General features: G+C 40.0%; 1 protein-coding gene across 1 annotated transcript; it reads left to right on the forward strand.

Annotated features, from left to right (window-relative positions):
- On the forward strand, positions 1-16,931 carry IL22RA2 (interleukin 22 receptor subunit alpha 2). The gene is made up of 5 exons (XM_082405764.1): positions 1-5,305; positions 8,850-8,985; positions 11,346-11,524; positions 13,617-13,783; positions 14,772-16,931. Exons 1-5 carry the CDS (start codon positions 5,245-5,247, stop codon positions 14,919-14,921), a joined length of 693 nt encoding a protein of 230 aa, XP_082261890.1. The 5' UTR covers positions 1-5,244; the 3' UTR covers positions 14,922-16,931.
- Positions 16,932-17,151: the final 220 nt, after the last annotated feature.

A 17,151-nucleotide genomic window follows, 5' to 3' on the forward strand; every position in this document is an offset into this window, starting at 1 on the left:
CCAGCCTGCAAGTAGGACTGATGTTTATCAAGTCTTTGTTATAAGCAGATGTTTGGCACATTTCTCTTACTGATCCCCTAGAGACCTGGTGAGGCAAGTTTATACGTTTTTTTCCAAGTGAGGAAACTGGGGCACAGGAAAGTTAAAGGTTGTTAGGTAAACTAGAAATCACAGAGGTATGTCTTGGGAATATAATAGGAACTCAGAATGCAAATAAAACTTTGAGGACAGCAGGGCTGAGGCCTTGTGCAGCTAGGGCATGGGGGCAGGTGCAGCTCAAAGGCTAAGTCAGCCAAGCTCTGGGATGTGGGAGACAGGAGCCCAGCGTGACCTTGAGCAGCTACCTCTGCGGGAGTCTGTTGGGCTGAGGGAAGGACACATCCCTCCCCCCAGGGATGGGGGGAAGGCAGGCGGCCTCTGCAGTATGAAGGTGGAGTCCCTATTTGGGGGAATATGGGATGTTTAAAAGAGTCCAGAAACCCCAGAAATCAAAACTTAGTCAGTGTTCTGGGTTTGTCTGGGCCTCTGGGGGAGGGGGATAAGAAATGGCATCCTATAGGACGTTGAGCACCAGGATGGGGACCCCGCTACAAATGAATGAATCTCAGAGAGATGTATTTTGAGAGACTCAAACTCGAGTTTCACTTCTCTCCAAAGTCCAGGCTTTATCCACTGTGGTCTGACGTCTCTAGCTTCCTATGTAAACAAAGGGACACTAACCCTTCCACTTGTCTTTGAATATACGTTATTCTTTAACTTTGACAACAGGCACTTACCTCCAGGTACAGCCTTCAGTGAAGCTGTAAATACACTGGAATAAGTTACTTATGGTGGTTACTCATGATGCTATAGTAAAATAGTACATAAAGGCATTATTTTAAAACGGGAAAGGTACTTTCCTTACTCTGAGTTTCATGAGGATTTAAAAAATTTTGTTTAGAAGCTCAGTGTCCATCTTGTTGTATTGTCTGGATGTTTTACCTTTGTTCGTGAATAATAAATTAATACTAATCTGTGTCTCTGCCCTTCAACTCCCAGAAAGCAAAGCAATAGGAAAGGGGATTTCCAAATTGCAAATGGTTGCCAAAGTCAGCATATTTTTCTTCCCTGGGAATCATGAAAAAGCAACAATGAGAACTGAAGTTAAAAAGCTTCTCCACTTGGAAGGTTTGTTTTTAATTCTCTCTGTAAAAACCCTTGGATCAGAAAAAGGAATCTAAATTGCAGAATTGTTAAAGAAATAAATAGAGAAAAAAAATCACATTTCAGAGCCAAAGGGAGAGCCTGTGGGATACATTCCGGAGTAGATTCCTAGTGTGAATACTTGTACTGATATAAAATAAAGAATAAAACAAATGAAATAGACATCTGACAAAAGGAGTTTTTCGTAAAAAAAAAGAAAAACAGATTAAACAGAAGAAAGATAAAAGAAAAGAATTTTAAAAGGTAAAAGAAGATATGAATGAGACATTAAATTTTTAAAAAGCAGAATATATAACTAATCATAAAATCTGGTTCCTTGAAAAAATTTTAAAGATAAATAACTAGCTAACCTAACTAAAAATAAGAAAACAAGGGAGAAAATATCACTACTTAACGTCGGAAATTATAATAGGGAAACTACAGAAACGGGAAATTGCATACATCCTAAGGGAATAATTTGCTCAACTCTCTGCAAATACATTGAAAAGCATAAATGAAGTGGACACTCTTCTAAAGAAAATAAAATTTGTAGACTTTTCTGAAGAGAATAAGGACCACGTAGCACTTCATTACCAAGGAGGGATGAAGAAGATGATGTTGGCCCCCTGTGGACCGGCTCTGCTGACTTGTTCAGTACTGGATGCCTAACCTGGGGCCTGGCACGCAGCACATGCTCCGTAAAGATTTGTCTGAGTGAATAAAGAAAGGAATGAATGGTCAAATCTTTCTTTACGGACTCAATGTTACAAGTGAAAACAACGCATGATTTTATAATAAACCTCACACCCTGAGGGCAGCGAGATCTGACTGCACCCCTCACGGTGTCACTGCATGCTATAGGGCCTAGTCAGGTTCTCCTAGCCTCTCTGTGTCTCAGTTTCTTCATCTGTAACATCAGGATAATAATACAGACCTCCTGGGCTTGTTGTGATGATTAAGTAAGATAATGTACGAAAATGGGACTTCCGTGGTGGTCCAGTGGTTTAGACTCCTTGCTCCCAATGCAGGGGGGCCGGGTTCAATCCCTGGTCGGGGAAGTAGATCCTGCATGCATACCGCAACTAAGAAGCCCGCATGCCGCAACTAAGAAGCCCACATGCTGCAACTAAAGATCCCGCATGCCACAACTAAGACCTGGCACAGTCAAAATAAATAAATAAATAAATTCATTCATTCATTAACTTTAAAAAAAGATAATGTACGAAAAGAATCCACCATAGTGCCCCACAATTATTAGATATTATTATCAACACTAAAACGTCATTAAAATTACTGTAAGAAATTTTGTAAAGATGACATCTTGTAGATAAGCTTAAAATTTTTTTTCTTTTGTTATGAAAATTTCAAATGTATACAAAAGTACATAGTATAATGAACCCCCGTGCACCCAATACCCAGTTTCAATAATTATCAGCTCATGGCTGGTCAGCCCCTTCCCCAAACACTTGGATTATTTTGAAGCACATCCCAGACATTATGTCATGTCATCTATAATACTTCAATATCTATTTCTAAAACAATAATAATAACCAAAATCCCATATCACACTTAAAAATAAATTAATAATGATTCCTTAATTAGATGAATTGTTGGTCGGCTGGAAGCCACAGGAGAAAAGAAGAGAATCGAGTCGGTCCAAGGCAGGGCTTTAGGTAAGTTTTTTCCAGATCCAACATGATAGAGGCACCCACTGTCACTGTCAAGGCGGTCTCTTTGTGCTGAGGGTCTGGTGGCTGCGGGGTGGGTGGGGGGGGAGGTAGAGGGGAGGGGAGGGAATAAGTTTGAAGCCAGCATTTCATGCCTGAAGAAAAGTAAAGCAAGGGTCTCCCATTATCTGTAATTTTCTTACTTCCCAAAGCAAATCTAATTTCATTTGAAACAATTCTGTACAAATTCCTCTGCTTCCAAATTGGTAAGATTTTAGAATTTAATTGTATCTTTTCATTACCTTGAGTCACAGTTGGTAGTGTGGCTTTTATGCAGACTCTGATATCACACAGAGAGCTCATCTAAGGGTGACAAGACTAGTTTATAGTTTCTGAAATTTTTTTTTTAAGATTTTTTTGATGTGGACCATTGTTTAAACTATTTATTGAATTTTGTTACAATATTGCTTCTGTTTTATGTTTTGTTTTTTTGACCCCGAGGCATGTGGGATCCTAGTTCCCTGACCAGGGGTTGAAGCCTCACCCCGTGCATTGGAAGGTGAAGTCCTAACCACTGGATCGCCAGGGAAGTCCCTGGTTTCTGAAATTTAACATAGCAATGAAGCTCACACATCTCTGAGAGAATTCAGTTCTTAGTATATTCGATGCTCTGCTCTCTTCCCCCCATTTCCCCTTATTTGTTCTACAATATCAGGAACCCAGTGGAAACCCCAATTTCCTTCTCTGCTGCTACTTACTAAGCCTTAAATTAAGACATTTTCTTTTTTTCTTAACTGGAATTTGAAGCAATTTGGTTGCTCCAAAACATGAGCTATTGGCATTAAAGATATTGAACATCGATAGTTCAAACCCAGATTTCTATTCCCCATTTAAAACCAAGGTGAATGAAAAGTCTAGAGTTCAGTGGCTAACATGAGCAAGGAAGTGAAGGAGATGCTGAGAAGGCCTGGAGACAAGGAGTCCCCAGAAGGTGCAAAGGGCACCTAAGATAGGCTGCTTGTTTCTTTGAAAGCCTAAGCGAGCTTAGAAGCAATGGAAACTTCACCTGGAGGAGATAAGGAGTTTGGATTCAGAAGTCTGACCCAGCACCACGGCGCTGGGAAACCTGGCGTTATCTCCCCAAGCCCTCCATCCTGCTGGGGCAGTATGCCTACTTCCCCCTTTAGAAGTCTGGTTTGGGTAGGTAGGGCAATGTCTATTTTATCTGCTGCTGCATCCTTGCTGCTGAGGACAATGCCTAGCACATGGTAGGGCAGCAAATATATGTTCTTGAATGAATGAATGAATGAATGAATGATCACTTAAATAATTATTGATTAATTAGTACTACTCAGCAGCCATCACTATTCCTTACTAAAGGGGCTCTTCTACCAAGAACTTGAAAGTTTGACTACCCAAGAGGAAAAAGAAACCAGCATATATTTCTTCTTTTGACCCGAAAAGCCTCTTTAAAAAAATCTTTATGACTTTCTTGTGCTTTAATGTATAATTTTAGTGTCTCTAAAAACATGTGGTAAAAAAATTTTTTTTTGGTAAGAAAACTGATGTAGTGAATCATGGGCAAAGAACAGATGACTTAGTTTGATTAGATAAGAAGATAGGACAAAGATTTAACGTAGTTCAAAAATGAACATTGCCCCCGAATTCATCCTTTTAAGGAATTACTTGGTTTGACGGGCTCAAAATCTTTATCAGCTAGGTTGCTGGAAACCGAGGGCAGGAATGGAAAAGGAAGAAGCATGAGCTGAGTGGAACCCATTGACCGGGATGGCTGTGGAGTGTGGGAGGGAGGCCTGCAGAGAGGCTGAGGGGGCAGAGGGTATGAGGTCTACACCAGGGAGGTTACTCGGGGAGCTTCCATGAAGGCAGGAAAAGGAAGAATCAACCAGAGACCCCACCTGCTTGAACCACTGCCAGGGGCCCTGATCATTGCAACTGCCCAAGCCCTTTACTCAGAATCACCCTATCAGCCACGTCCCGACCCTGGCAGCCCCTCTGCCCTCTCTGCCAGAATCCCTGAAGGCCTCCTTCACTCACCTGCGAGCATCTTGCATAATTCCTAACCCTACCTGCCCTCCAGGCCACCAATCCTCAGTGTTTTGCCTTTTCTCAGCTAGCAAAGCTCCCAAAAAAACAAGCGTCCACATCAAAGTGACTTAACAGCAAATGTTTTTTGAAATGATTCTTAATATTTATTACCCCCAAATTATAATACAATATAATTTATGAACAAAATGAAATTGTATTTGCTTCAAGAACCATGGTTACAACCAAAAGGGGATGTTGAGTGGGAGGACTCGAGTTTCCTCTCCTGTCCAGAGCTATTCTCTCCTTGAGGGGAACGCTGGTCGCCTGACCGGTCACACTCACAACCATGACACCTAAATATTGCTTTCTAGGCTTCCTCATCTGTGTCCTCCTGCCTCGTGTGGTAGGTAAGTGCTTCATTTCTTTTTAATTGCTCACAGCTTTGTCATTTGAGTCTGCTCAAGGGGATTGTTAGACATGGCAGTGGTGCATTTCTGGGCTTTGTAAAAAATTTCAGCTTTCTCCTGTCACAAACTGGTCCGGACAGACATGGGGTCCGTTTCTCTCTGCAGCCTGAATAACGGCATGTGGACTTCACAAGTAGCTACTAAAGAGGAGGCACTCTTGTGGGTGCAAAAACTTCACACAGGACAAACATACACCCGCTCTGTCTCCTTAGCCTTTCTTTCGCCTTCAAGGACAAGATAGCATAGTGGTTACCAGCACAGCTCCTAAGCCAGACTGCCTGAATCCGGATTTCAACTCTGTCATTTGATTATCTAGGGAAACTGGGGCAACTGGCTTAAACCCCCTCTGCCTCAATGACGTCATCTGTAAGGTGGGGATTGTAGGTCACTGTGAGGATTAAATGAGTTAATACATGACGAGTGCTTAGCACAGTGCCTCGTACAGCAAAGACCATAAACAACATGTGAGAATTTGCTGTTCGTATTCATGGAGAACTCGTCAAGAGCAGAGAGCATCTTACCATCCCAACATAGCTCTGAGCAAGGCCATTAGGGCCCCCAGTTAACAGATGGGTACCTCTCAGTATAAGCGTCTCAAGTAACTTTCACAAGACTGTACAGTTGCCCAGTGACTGATAACATAAAAACAATTCAATCCTCCATTTCCCAGAAATGTGTGGATCTGAGTAGACTATGCCTTTGGTCTTTGGTCAGACCAAGAACTCAATTAGCAGAATATGGCAGGAAGTCAAGTGCTACCCAAATGACCTTGGCTCTGCATCTTACCAGACCTGTAACCATATGGGCAAGATACACAACTCCTTTAGACCTCAGTTTCCCCACGTGTAAAACGTACTGATAAAAATACCTACCTTATTGGGTGGTTATGAGAATGAAAGAAGATGTAAAGCTTTGAGCACAGGGCCTGATATACATTTAAGGTTCAAATATGTTCAGTGATTAATGAAGGCCGGCCTGGGGGAGGAGGAGGAGGGAAAGAAGAAGGAGTATCTTCATCCTCTCGTTGCTCTGCTTCCTCCATTAGCTCCTCTCTCCTGAGGCTTTTCTGTTGGTTTGCTGTGACAGGTGAGAGGCAGGCTCCAGGACCAGACAGCCTGGGTACAAAATCAGCCTCACCGTCTGCAGCTGTACCAGCTCTTTTACTTCTCCAAGGCTTGGATTTTGGTCTGTAAGAGGAAGACCACAATAATATGATTTTCACAGATGAGCTGGGCAGACTCAATGAAGACAGGTAAAATCCCCTGTGTCTGGTACAGAGGGATTGCTATTTTCTTTGATGGAGGTTAGCAGTGGTGTTACAAAAATGAGAGAAGAAACCTGAAGACAAACGAGGTAAAGGACACTGGACTATCTATCTTCAGGATAGCAAATCAACTCTAGGAAGGATCTTCCGGAAATTGTGCATGCTTGTCACCTCCTGAAAACTTCTGCTAAGTACAATTTTATGTGCTAAATATGATTGATCGGGTAGTGATCTGGGTGAGCAAAACCAATGGTGGCATTTGACTCTTTCCGAGTACACATCACCACTTGATGTACTGAAGGAGGTCCAAAAAATAAAAATAAAAACAAACAAAAACCAAATAACAGTAATGACACTATTTGGTTGGTAAAAATAACTACCTAAGGAAACAGCCCCATTCATTAGAAAATAACACATCTTGAATGTTCAGAGCTGAGACCATGGGCTTAGGAGAATTTGCTTCCATCTTAATGATATTTGAGCAAAGACCTAAAGGAGATGAAGAAATGAGGCATGTGGAAATCCAGGGAAGAGCATTCTAGGAAAAGGGAAGGGCCAACGCAGAGACCTCGGTTGGGGCCATTCCCAGCACGGTGGACCAGGAGAAAGGAGGCCACTCTGGAGAAGCCAGGTGGCAAGTGGTAGAAGATGAGGAAGAGACAGGGGATGTGCTTCCTCACTCGTCCTGCCCACCACCTATCCCTTAGCAGAAACTCTGGGCCTACTGGAGAGGCAAAGCTTTACCTCTGCCCATTTTAGGTTTTCAGCTGGGACTCTTTTTTTTTTTTTTTTAACTCACACAATGTTTCATGTTAAATTTATTCAATAAAAAAGTCGGCTAGGACTCTTTAACAAAAAGGCAGATTAATAAAACAGTTTATTAATGCGTGCAGCACACAACACCAGGGGGGATCCTGTATGAAGAGAAACTCAAAATGGCGGCTTAGAATTCCAGCTTCTGTAGCATCTTCAACAAAGCACGATACACCTGTAGGAACATGACAGGACAGAGGAAAGCAGTTTTAGTCTTCCAAGGGAGGAATTTGCGGGAAAGTAAATACGTGGGAGAAAACTAATGGAGTAAGTTTCATTTGCAGATTCTTCTGGTGCCTTCTTTGGGCTGATAAGAATCTGTCTCCAGTAAAGTAAAAGGAGAATTTATTGGATTTGGCCCAAAAGTTCGTTCGGGTCTTTCTGCGAGAGCCTACCAAAAACCCGAACGAAATTTTTGGCCAGCCCTATGTATCCTGCCTTTAGGCAGAAAAAGGGGGAGGTCAAGAGAGCTTTTCCTGCATTTGCTGCTTCTTAATTGCCTTCAGCTCAAAATAATTTTTATGTCAAAGAGGCATATTTGGGGGTAATATATTCTGGTTTTCTTCAGACCCTAGAATAAAATTTTGTCAAAGGTCTCTTGCCTCCAGTGGACTAAACGTAGGTGAGATTGAGCTCTCATGTCGCATGAATTGACCAAGAAAGCACAAACTATGCCAGTGCGAAATTATCCCCCTTCCTGCCATGACTCCTTTCGAGACTCTTCTCAGGAACGCTGGCCTCCACGACAAGCCCTTGGGCAGTTTCCCTCCGCAGCCTGGACCCGTCCACCTGAGCAGTTATGCTCGGGCACTTGGCACCAGGATGCAGGCAGGTAAGAGCATCCACTCAGGAGTGGAACCGGCCTCCATGCAATAAAGCCAGGTCAGCTGAGAGAGGCGGAGGACAATGAAGCAGGACGAAGAGATGAAGCAAGAACCAGAGAAAAGGAGGAATGAGTTCCAGGCTGAGGTCCTGGAGGCAGAATAGAATCCAGGCGAAAGCTTGCCTCAGAGGAGCAGTAATGCAGGGTCTCCTAGGAAGGTGGGCAAAGTGGCCTTGGTGAGGCCTTTCATCTCAGTCATTACATTCCATCACCACCAGGGGTGGAATTAAGGGCAGTACTATCTTTTCACTGCCGTTACTTCCTCTCCAGCTTAGGGGTGGGGTGGGAGTTTATCACGTATGTTTTTATGGTCTGGATCACAACTGTCCTGAGACGTTAGCATGCATCAAAATCATCACATCAAAGATCAAAAATGTTGATTTCTGGGCTCCACTTCCACCATCTGCCCCTATAGCAACTATTTCAAGGAATCCTGATGCAGGTATTATTACATTGAAAATTATGGCTAATAACGATGGTGCTCATGTCAATGTTCAGTGTCGCTCCGTTTCTTATTATTTTAGAAACTCAGCCAGCCCACGAGTCTCTGAAACCTCAACGAGTACATTTTCAGTCCCAAAATTTTCACAACATTTTGCACTGGCAGCCTGGGCGGGCTTGTCCCGGCAACAGCAGTATCTATTTTGTGCAGTATAAAACGTAAGTAATCTGAGCTTCCTCCAACTAGTAGAGATGGCCACTAAGATTCCATGTTCTAGAAGGCGATGGAGTGTTAGGATCTGAGCTTTTGTCGGTTTCAGAAGGGTTGAGAAGAAGCAGAGGTGGGGGCAGAAGTGTCTTCCCTGAAGGTGACACAAAATGCATGATGACGTGTAGTCTGTGACGGGAGATACTTCATCCCTCAGAGACCCAGCACCGAGACTTCACAGGCTCAGCCTTCGGCTTCACAACAGAGACTCTCAATACACATTTGTCCACTGAATGTTAGAAGCGACTTGTTTAGCACCTAATAGGTACTCAATTAAATTGACGCTATTGATAGTTGAAAAAGAAGTTGTGGGACACATGGATGTGAGTGTGTAAACTACATTTTCAATTTAAAGGTCATTTCTTTAGAGTGGGTTTACTATTTAGAAAATTCCTTTCAAAAACGAATGCCTCCTGTAAGCATGAATGCAAATTGGAACACGCTGAGGCATGTTCCTCCTGTGTGATCTTCAGACTAATTCTAGTGGATCGTTGCCAAAACTCAGATATAATCTACTCCTTTCCTGGATTGAGACCTGGAAACAGAAGCTCCTGATTTGCAAATGGCAAGTTTTCCCCTTCACACATCTCTGTTCACGGGGCTGGGGGTGGGAGTATGCAGATAGGAGTTGAAGCTCTTCCTTCTCTTACATAGATTGAGATCCTAGCTGAACATGAGAAAGGAGATATTACAGTTTAGCTTTTATGATTTTTCTATTAGAAATTCAGAAGATTAGATGTAGCTATGGACCAAAGTAGCAATTTTTATGCCATAAATTCATTCATGTCTCTCCAGCATGGGGTAGATCCAAAGTCAGATTTTTCCATTTATCAAGCTCTCACTAACTTCAGAAGGACTATCTCCAGAAGTTTCTCAGTCTTTAACTGCTGCTTTTCTCAACATATTTTGTGTAGCAACTGTAAACTTCACAAACCTTTACAATAAAGATTTCTCCACTCCAAAACCAGATTTGTGCGTCGTTGGAAATGCTTCCCTGTAGGAAGTGGGGATTGGTGATCTTTTTATTCTTCCCCTGTAGGCAGTATAAACATATCCAAAGTGGACCTATTTATGGTTCAACATAAACAGTGGATTAGACGTTGTTTTTCCATGAAATTAATGAAGATTAAACTTTAGGGCCCCATGGAAAAATTTCATAGTTGTAATTCTTTTTCTTCAATAGAGCTCTTAAACTTGTATAAAATTCAGAGTACCTGGATCCATTCCTACCTATGTGATATTTTCAATAGCACAATGCAGATTTATATTTTCAAAATCTTTCATTTTGGGTCTATCCAGTTCTCATGGGTCTACTGAAAGTTTCTGTCCCATTTAGGATAGGACAAAAAATGAGGTATTACACTAAAAAAGAAGCCAGTCATTACAGCTAAACTCAGCTAGCAAAGGCAATGTCTAATAAGAGTTAGAAAACATTAAATTGTGCTTAATATATGTTGTTGGTTCTGCTCTTATGGTGTCTTCTGATATAATGAAACTGCTGTCAGCATATAGTTTACAGAGTACAGACATCAGCAATACTCTTCATTATATGGCTAAAAAGTTATATTTCAAGTCCTTCAACAAATATTTTGGAAGCTTTCTCCCCAGCCTCTAATTCCTGCTCTGTTCCCACCATCATCTTATTGCATTTTCTTTGATTTGTGACTGGTAAGGAAGGGAAGCATTAATCTTCCCTTTTGCTGTTACACCATCCCACAGTCTTAGGCTGAATCAACGTATCTGGCGCTTTGCCTCATTACCTTTTCTTCCTGGGTTCTCCCCCCTCTCTCCCAGCCTCTAATTACAAAACTCCTTAAAGAGCCCTTCCTACAACTCTCGTTCAGTTGTCAAAAAAGAGATTGACGTTATGTGTTGGGTGTCACCTGAGATGAAAAGTGGTAGCAACTTCTCAGAATCAGCCACGTTACTCAACAGCAAGCTGATGAGAAGTGAGGAAAACCACAAAGTGTTGAAACCTCAGGAGCCTGAAGGACATGGAGAGCTCATAGTCAAAAATGGAAGTTGGTTCAGACCCCAGAAGAAAAACTTCACTAAGTACTAAAAATCCAAAAACCCTTATGCTAGTGTTACAGAAGGTATCAAGCTTGAGTTTATATTTCAACAAGATAGCACTTTGATTAACAAAAAGAAAAAAATTTTTAAAGATACTTAAGAGCAGCTGTCAATTTCACAGTGGTGCTGATATTGGAGGACAAATTACAGCCAGTCTGAAAACTGAATAGACTGAAAAAACTGAAGACTCCTTCAATGGAATAAAGGAATTCAGATTTTTGTCTTTTCACTTCTATAGGTATGGACAGAGACAATGGAAAAATAAAGAGGACTGCTGGGGTATTCGAGAGTTCTTCTGTGACCTTACCAATGAAACGTCAGACATATGGGAACCTTACTACGGGAGAGTGAGGACGACCCTGGCTGGGGTCCACTCAAGCTGGACCATGACACAGCGGTTCTCTCCCTGGTGGGAAAGTGAGTCAGAAAAGTATCTATTCCAGTGTCTCTTGTCCCGTCCCTGTTGGAAGGGATCAAAAAAGTCTGCTATATAAAGTGAACTATACTAGGGGTTCAGCACTGGTCCTCCTAACTGGGAAGTTGAACACGCAGGAGCGCCAGTCCAGTCTCGGCAAGAAGAAGTCTGCATTGTTGAGTCTGTATAGCTTCCATCCCTTTCACACTGCCATTTTATTCATGAGCCTATCGAGCAAGTGTGGGGCATCGGGCAGACAGGCTTTCATTGCCTCCACCTAGATTTATTAAACAGCTTTATTGAGATATAATTCACACCCCTTACGATTACTCATATAATGTGTACAATTCAATAATTTTTTACTATATCCACAGATAAGTACAACCATCACCCATAGTCAATTTTAGAACATTTTCATCACCACAAAAAAGAAACTGCATACTCTTTGGCTATCACCCTCCTATTCTCTCCCCTCTTTGGCCTCTCAGCCCTAGGTGACCACTAATCTACTTTCTGTCTCTAAAGAGTCCCCTCATCTTGATATTTCATACGAATAGAATCATATAATATGTGATCTTTTGTGACTGGCTCCTTTCATTTAGCATAATGTTTTCAAGGTTTGTCCATTTTGTAGCATGTATCAGTGCTTCATTCCTTTTTGTGGCTGAATAATATTGCAGTACACGGATATACTACATTTTGTTTATCCATTCCTCAGCTGATGGATATTTGAGTTGTTTCCACATTTTAGCTACTGTGAATAGAGCTCCTATAAACATTCATGTACAAGTTTTTGTGTAGACATGTTTTTATTTCTCTTGGGTATATACCTAGGAGTGGAATCACTTGGTCACCCTGTAACTGTATGTTTAATCATTTGAGAAACTGCCAGACTGTTTTCCAAAGCAGCTGCTCCATTTTCCATTCCCATCAGCAGTGTATGAGGGTTCCTGTTTCCCCACATCCTTAGCACCACTATGTCACTTTTTGATTATAGCAGTCCTAGTGCATGTGAAATGGTATCTCATGTGATTTTGATTTGCATTTCCCTGATGATTAGTGATGTTGAGCATCTTTTCATGTGTTTATTGGCCATTTGCATATCTCCCTTGGAGAATTGTCCATTCAGATATTTTGCCCATTTTTAAATTGACTGATTTGTCTTTTAATTACTGAGTTTTAAATTTTTTGTATATTATGGACACCATTACCTTATCAGATATATGATTTTCAAATATTTTCTCCCATTCTGTGATTTGTCTTTTCACTTTCTCAACGGTGTCATTTGAAACCCCAAAGTATTTAACTTTGGTGAAGTCCAATCTACCTATTTTTTTCTCTTGCTACTCATGCTTTTGGTGTCATATCTAAGAATTCTTTGCCAAATCCAAGGCTATGGCATGTATGTCTCTGTCTCTATCTCTAAATTGATTGATCATGGCTAGTTTTCAAGAATTATGAAAGATATGGATCTACAAACTAAAAATACATAATGAATGCAGAACAAGAAAACAACAACAAAACCCATTAACGAATTAAATCATTTAGAATTACTATAGTTAATCTGGGGGAAATTAAAGTGACTATTAATTTATTTAGTTTTCTTTCCTAGTTAACGATCATCTGATTATTGACACCAAATGCAAGAAACAAAAATTCTCTCTTGATCCTTCTCCTGCTATTCCATAGTATATAACATAATTCTGTTGAAATAATTTTATAGCAACAAGTCTTCAAATCATTTTCAAGCTGCTTTGAAATTTTACAACTTTAAGGACCTACAAAATATTTGCCTTACACTAAGATCTTCACCCAAATAACTTTTTACACTTCGTTTTCCAAAACAATCACTGCTGTGGAAATGATTGATAAATGTCCTCTTAAAGCTGATTCAGAGTATATGTCTTTGCAAATAAAGAATCATCTGCAAAGAAACTTCTCAGATATTTATATTTTAGGTGTTAGCAGTATCTCTTCATAATGATTTTTGCCAGATCCCTGAACTTAATAATGATTTGTTATTATGCATAATGTGTCCATATGAAATATTACATTATTGAGTGATATTGTCAAATTTTCCTATTCTTTCCTCAGCAAAACTAGATCCTCCAGTCATGAATATAACCCAAGTTAATGGATCTTTGTTGGTGAATCTCCATGCTCCCAACTTACCATATAGAGACCAAAAAAGAAAAAATGTATCAATGGAATACTATGGGCTAGTATACCGAGTCTTTGTAATTAACAATTCACTGGAAAAGGTAAGTTCAGATGAATAGACAAGTTTGGTATTTTTTTCTTTTGTTTAAGCAACATTTTAGCCATAAAATAGGTCCTGTCTTTTGCTACTCTATCCCCTCTTATTTTTCCTTATCTTTTTTTAGTTCCTTCTCACTTTCACCCTCATTGATAAGCAATTAGTGGTTACCATCGCCATCAGAATTGTGTGTGCGTGTGTTTGCACCTTTTCCGTCATTCAGCTGGTTTCCTTTTGATTTTCCCTGCATATCTAAAGATTGGTATTAACAATATTTAATTCCATTTGATTGTCACAAATATTCATTTTTATGAACTTTACACACCTTATTTTAAAGTGGCTTTTGGATCAGAGCATTATATATTAGTGCCAGTTTTGCTCTGATATTATAATCCTCCATTGGTGCCTTTATTTTGGTTTGGTGGTTAATTGAATGTTCCTTTTTTTTTTAGTGTCATATAAGACAGGGTTCCTTTGGCTGTAAAAAACAGAAATCCATTCAAACTGGTTCAAATAGAAAAGTGGAGGGGAGAGAAGGATTTTTACTAGGAGGTAATGATCAATCTTACAACAGCCAGAAGCAAGAAATAAAGTGCTGCCAGGCTTTGTAGTCACTGGGAAGGAGAAATGGAGAAGCAAGTTGTAAAGAATCTCACTCTGTTTCTCTGTGGTCACATGCCACATGTCTACAACTGTCTCCAAATCGATTCCATTCTCCTCACTGCACAGTTCAAATTCTTAAAAAAGAGACTCTGACCACTGGTTCAATCAATCAGCATCACTAGGGAGAAGTCCTGTGGTTCCTCCACAGCCATGTGACCTGTCCCTTTCTCAGTCTGTGAGCTAGGACTCTGGAGAAGGAAGATGTGTCTCGGAAGAAACCCTACAGCCCATCTAAACTGGTCATGAACAACTTAGTTTTATCAAAAATAGAGCAAGTCAATGACTTACTGGAAACCATTTATCATCTCATTTTTCCCCCTTGTGTGTAGGAGCAAAAGGTATATGAAGGAGCTCACAGAGTTGTTGAAATTGAAGCTCTAACACCTCACACTGGTTACTGTATAGCGGCTGAAATGTATCAGCCCACATTAGACAGAAGAAGTCAGAGAAGCCAACAGAGATGTGTGGAAAGTCCTTGAAGTGCTCTGCAGACTGGCAATCCAAACTCTCTGAGAATAGGACGGCTCGTTTTGAAGAATCTCATTGAAAGTTGTTTTTATATTTTCTTTTTTTTTTTAACTGAAATATAGTTGATTTACAATGTTGTGCTAGTTAGTTTTTATATATTCTTAATGCAATGTTCACCATTATACTTCATAGAACTCTTTGTTTAATCATTCTTTCTTCCTTTATATTTTATGTGTAAACTAAATTTAAGCAGTTCCCCCCCCTCAAAAAAAACCATTAGAATTTAAAGAAGAGGCAGAAAACAAAAGGCTCTGTGAAATACAGAACTTTGTTTCTGACTGTAACATCTCTAACATAATCCCCATTCTTCTAAGTCAGCTAAATAAAAATTAAAGAACCAAGGAGCAGTAGGCATGTTTTTAAACGTTGAATGAATTTTTAAAAATAACATCACAGACAAGCAATCCTGACGCAATCCTTTTTCACTATCTATTGACAGTTAACTTGACATAGATATTTCAACTTTCACATAAGTGGAATTTTTATGTGAATGATTATCTTCCCATATATTTCTATTTTATATGAATATACTTTCCATATATTCATTTTCTATTATATAATATTCTTATTTAATGAACCAATATTTTCTTTTAAATTCTATTCTATGTAAATAAGAATAATATTTGAAAAAAAGCCTCTCATGATTTCTGGATTAATATCTAGGTTAAGTTTATCAGCAATAACATCTAAATACCAAAGGATGCCTACTCAATACAATTTCCTTCATTTAACACATACTCACATTAAGGTTTTCTTTTCTGTTTTTGTTTGTTTTTTAATATTGCCTGAGAAGAATGTATCTTTATTCTCAAAGTCAGGTATAAGATTTTTCAGCAACAAAGTAAAAAAGAACGTTTAACTCTAATTTATACCACACTCATTACTCAATCCTCCTGGTGAAGGATCCCTTGCCAGTGGCATCTTCATAATCTCTATATACAAGGATCTTTTGAATGACAGTTTGGTTGGGGACATAGGGTATGGTTGGGGACCAGGTTAAGAAGTTGACTTGCAGCTGAAAGCATAGCATGGGTGGTGAGTTTATTGGGGAGAGGGGCTGGTGCTGGCAGAGATTGTAGAGCCAGTTAAAGCCCACCAACAATCTCCTAGCAGCTCCAGGCCCCAACAAGTGAAGGTCTATGGGCTCAGGCTCAGTGTAGCAACAGAAAGCTGCCTTCCTCACCTTGGGTTCAGTGTTTAAGGCTGTCTATTTTGTGAAGAGATATGAATTGTAGAACATTTGTACGATTCCTCATGAACATTGCTACAAAATGTGATAGAAATATATTAAGTGTTTCTGGTTATATACAATTACACACAATAATAAACTGATTAAAAATTCAGAAATGTGTGGAGGGAGATAGTAAGAGACAGAGAAAGAGCTAGAGAATTATTTTCACCGCTTTCCCATGTGGTCAAAAAAAATGAATTTGAGCACACATCTCGAGATAAAAATTACTTTAATCTATGTTTTTGAATTACGTTTTTTGTTTGTTTGTTTGTTTTTTACTTGCTGTCCTTTTGAGGGGGAATTAAGAGCAATGGGATGGGTATGGAGTAAGGATTGTGCGTGGCCAACAGCATTTAAGTTTTTGAAATTCAATAGTCCTGAAGACTGATTTAAAAACAGTTATGGGGGCTTCCCTGGTGGCGTAGTGGTTGAGAGTCTGCCTGCCAGTGCAGGGGACACAGGTTCGAGCCCTGGTCTGGGAAGATCCCACATGCCGTGGAGTAACTGGGCCCGTGAGCCACAACTACTGAGCCTGCGCGTCTGGAGCCTGTGCTCCGCAACAAGAGAGGCCGCGATAGTGAGAGGCCCGCGCGCCGCGATGAGGAGTGGCCCCCGCTTGCCGCAACTAGAGAAAGCCCTCGCACAGAAACGAAGACCCAACACAGCCATAAATAAATAAATAAATAAATAAATAAATAAATAAATAAATAAATAAATAAATAAATAAAAACAGTTATGGCTGCCTCACGAAAGTTAATAGGTAGCATCAAGTTTTATTTTATGTTTGTTGTACTTTGTCTTTGCTTTCATGCTTAGGCAAGTTACTTAGGCATGCTTAGGCAAGAATAAAATACTTTGTAAAAAATGATAACTGTTACGTTCTTCATTGTGTTAGGAATATATTGTACTATTTCAATAAATCTTTTAATTTTTTTGCTTTGTATTTTGAA

The sequence above is a fragment of the Balaenoptera borealis genome, assembly GCF_965194805.1.
Source record: "Balaenoptera borealis genome assembly, chromosome: 9".
In the NCBI taxonomy this organism is placed as follows: Eukaryota; Metazoa; Chordata; class Mammalia; order Artiodactyla; family Balaenopteridae; genus Balaenoptera; species Balaenoptera borealis.

Excerpts from the sequence above, each read along its gene's own strand:
- IL22RA2 (XM_082405764.1), top strand. The coding sequence starts at position 5,245 with ATGACACCTAAATATTGCTTTCTAGGCTTCCTCATCTGTGTCCTCCTG. Across the intron at positions 5,306-8,849 it reads CCTCCTGCCTCGTGTGGTAG|AAACTCAGCCAGCCCACGAG; the intron begins GTAAGTGCTTCA and ends TTATTATTTTAG. Across the intron at positions 8,986-11,345 it reads TATTTTGTGCAGTATAAAAC|GTATGGACAGAGACAATGGA; the intron begins GTAAGTAATCTG and ends TCACTTCTATAG.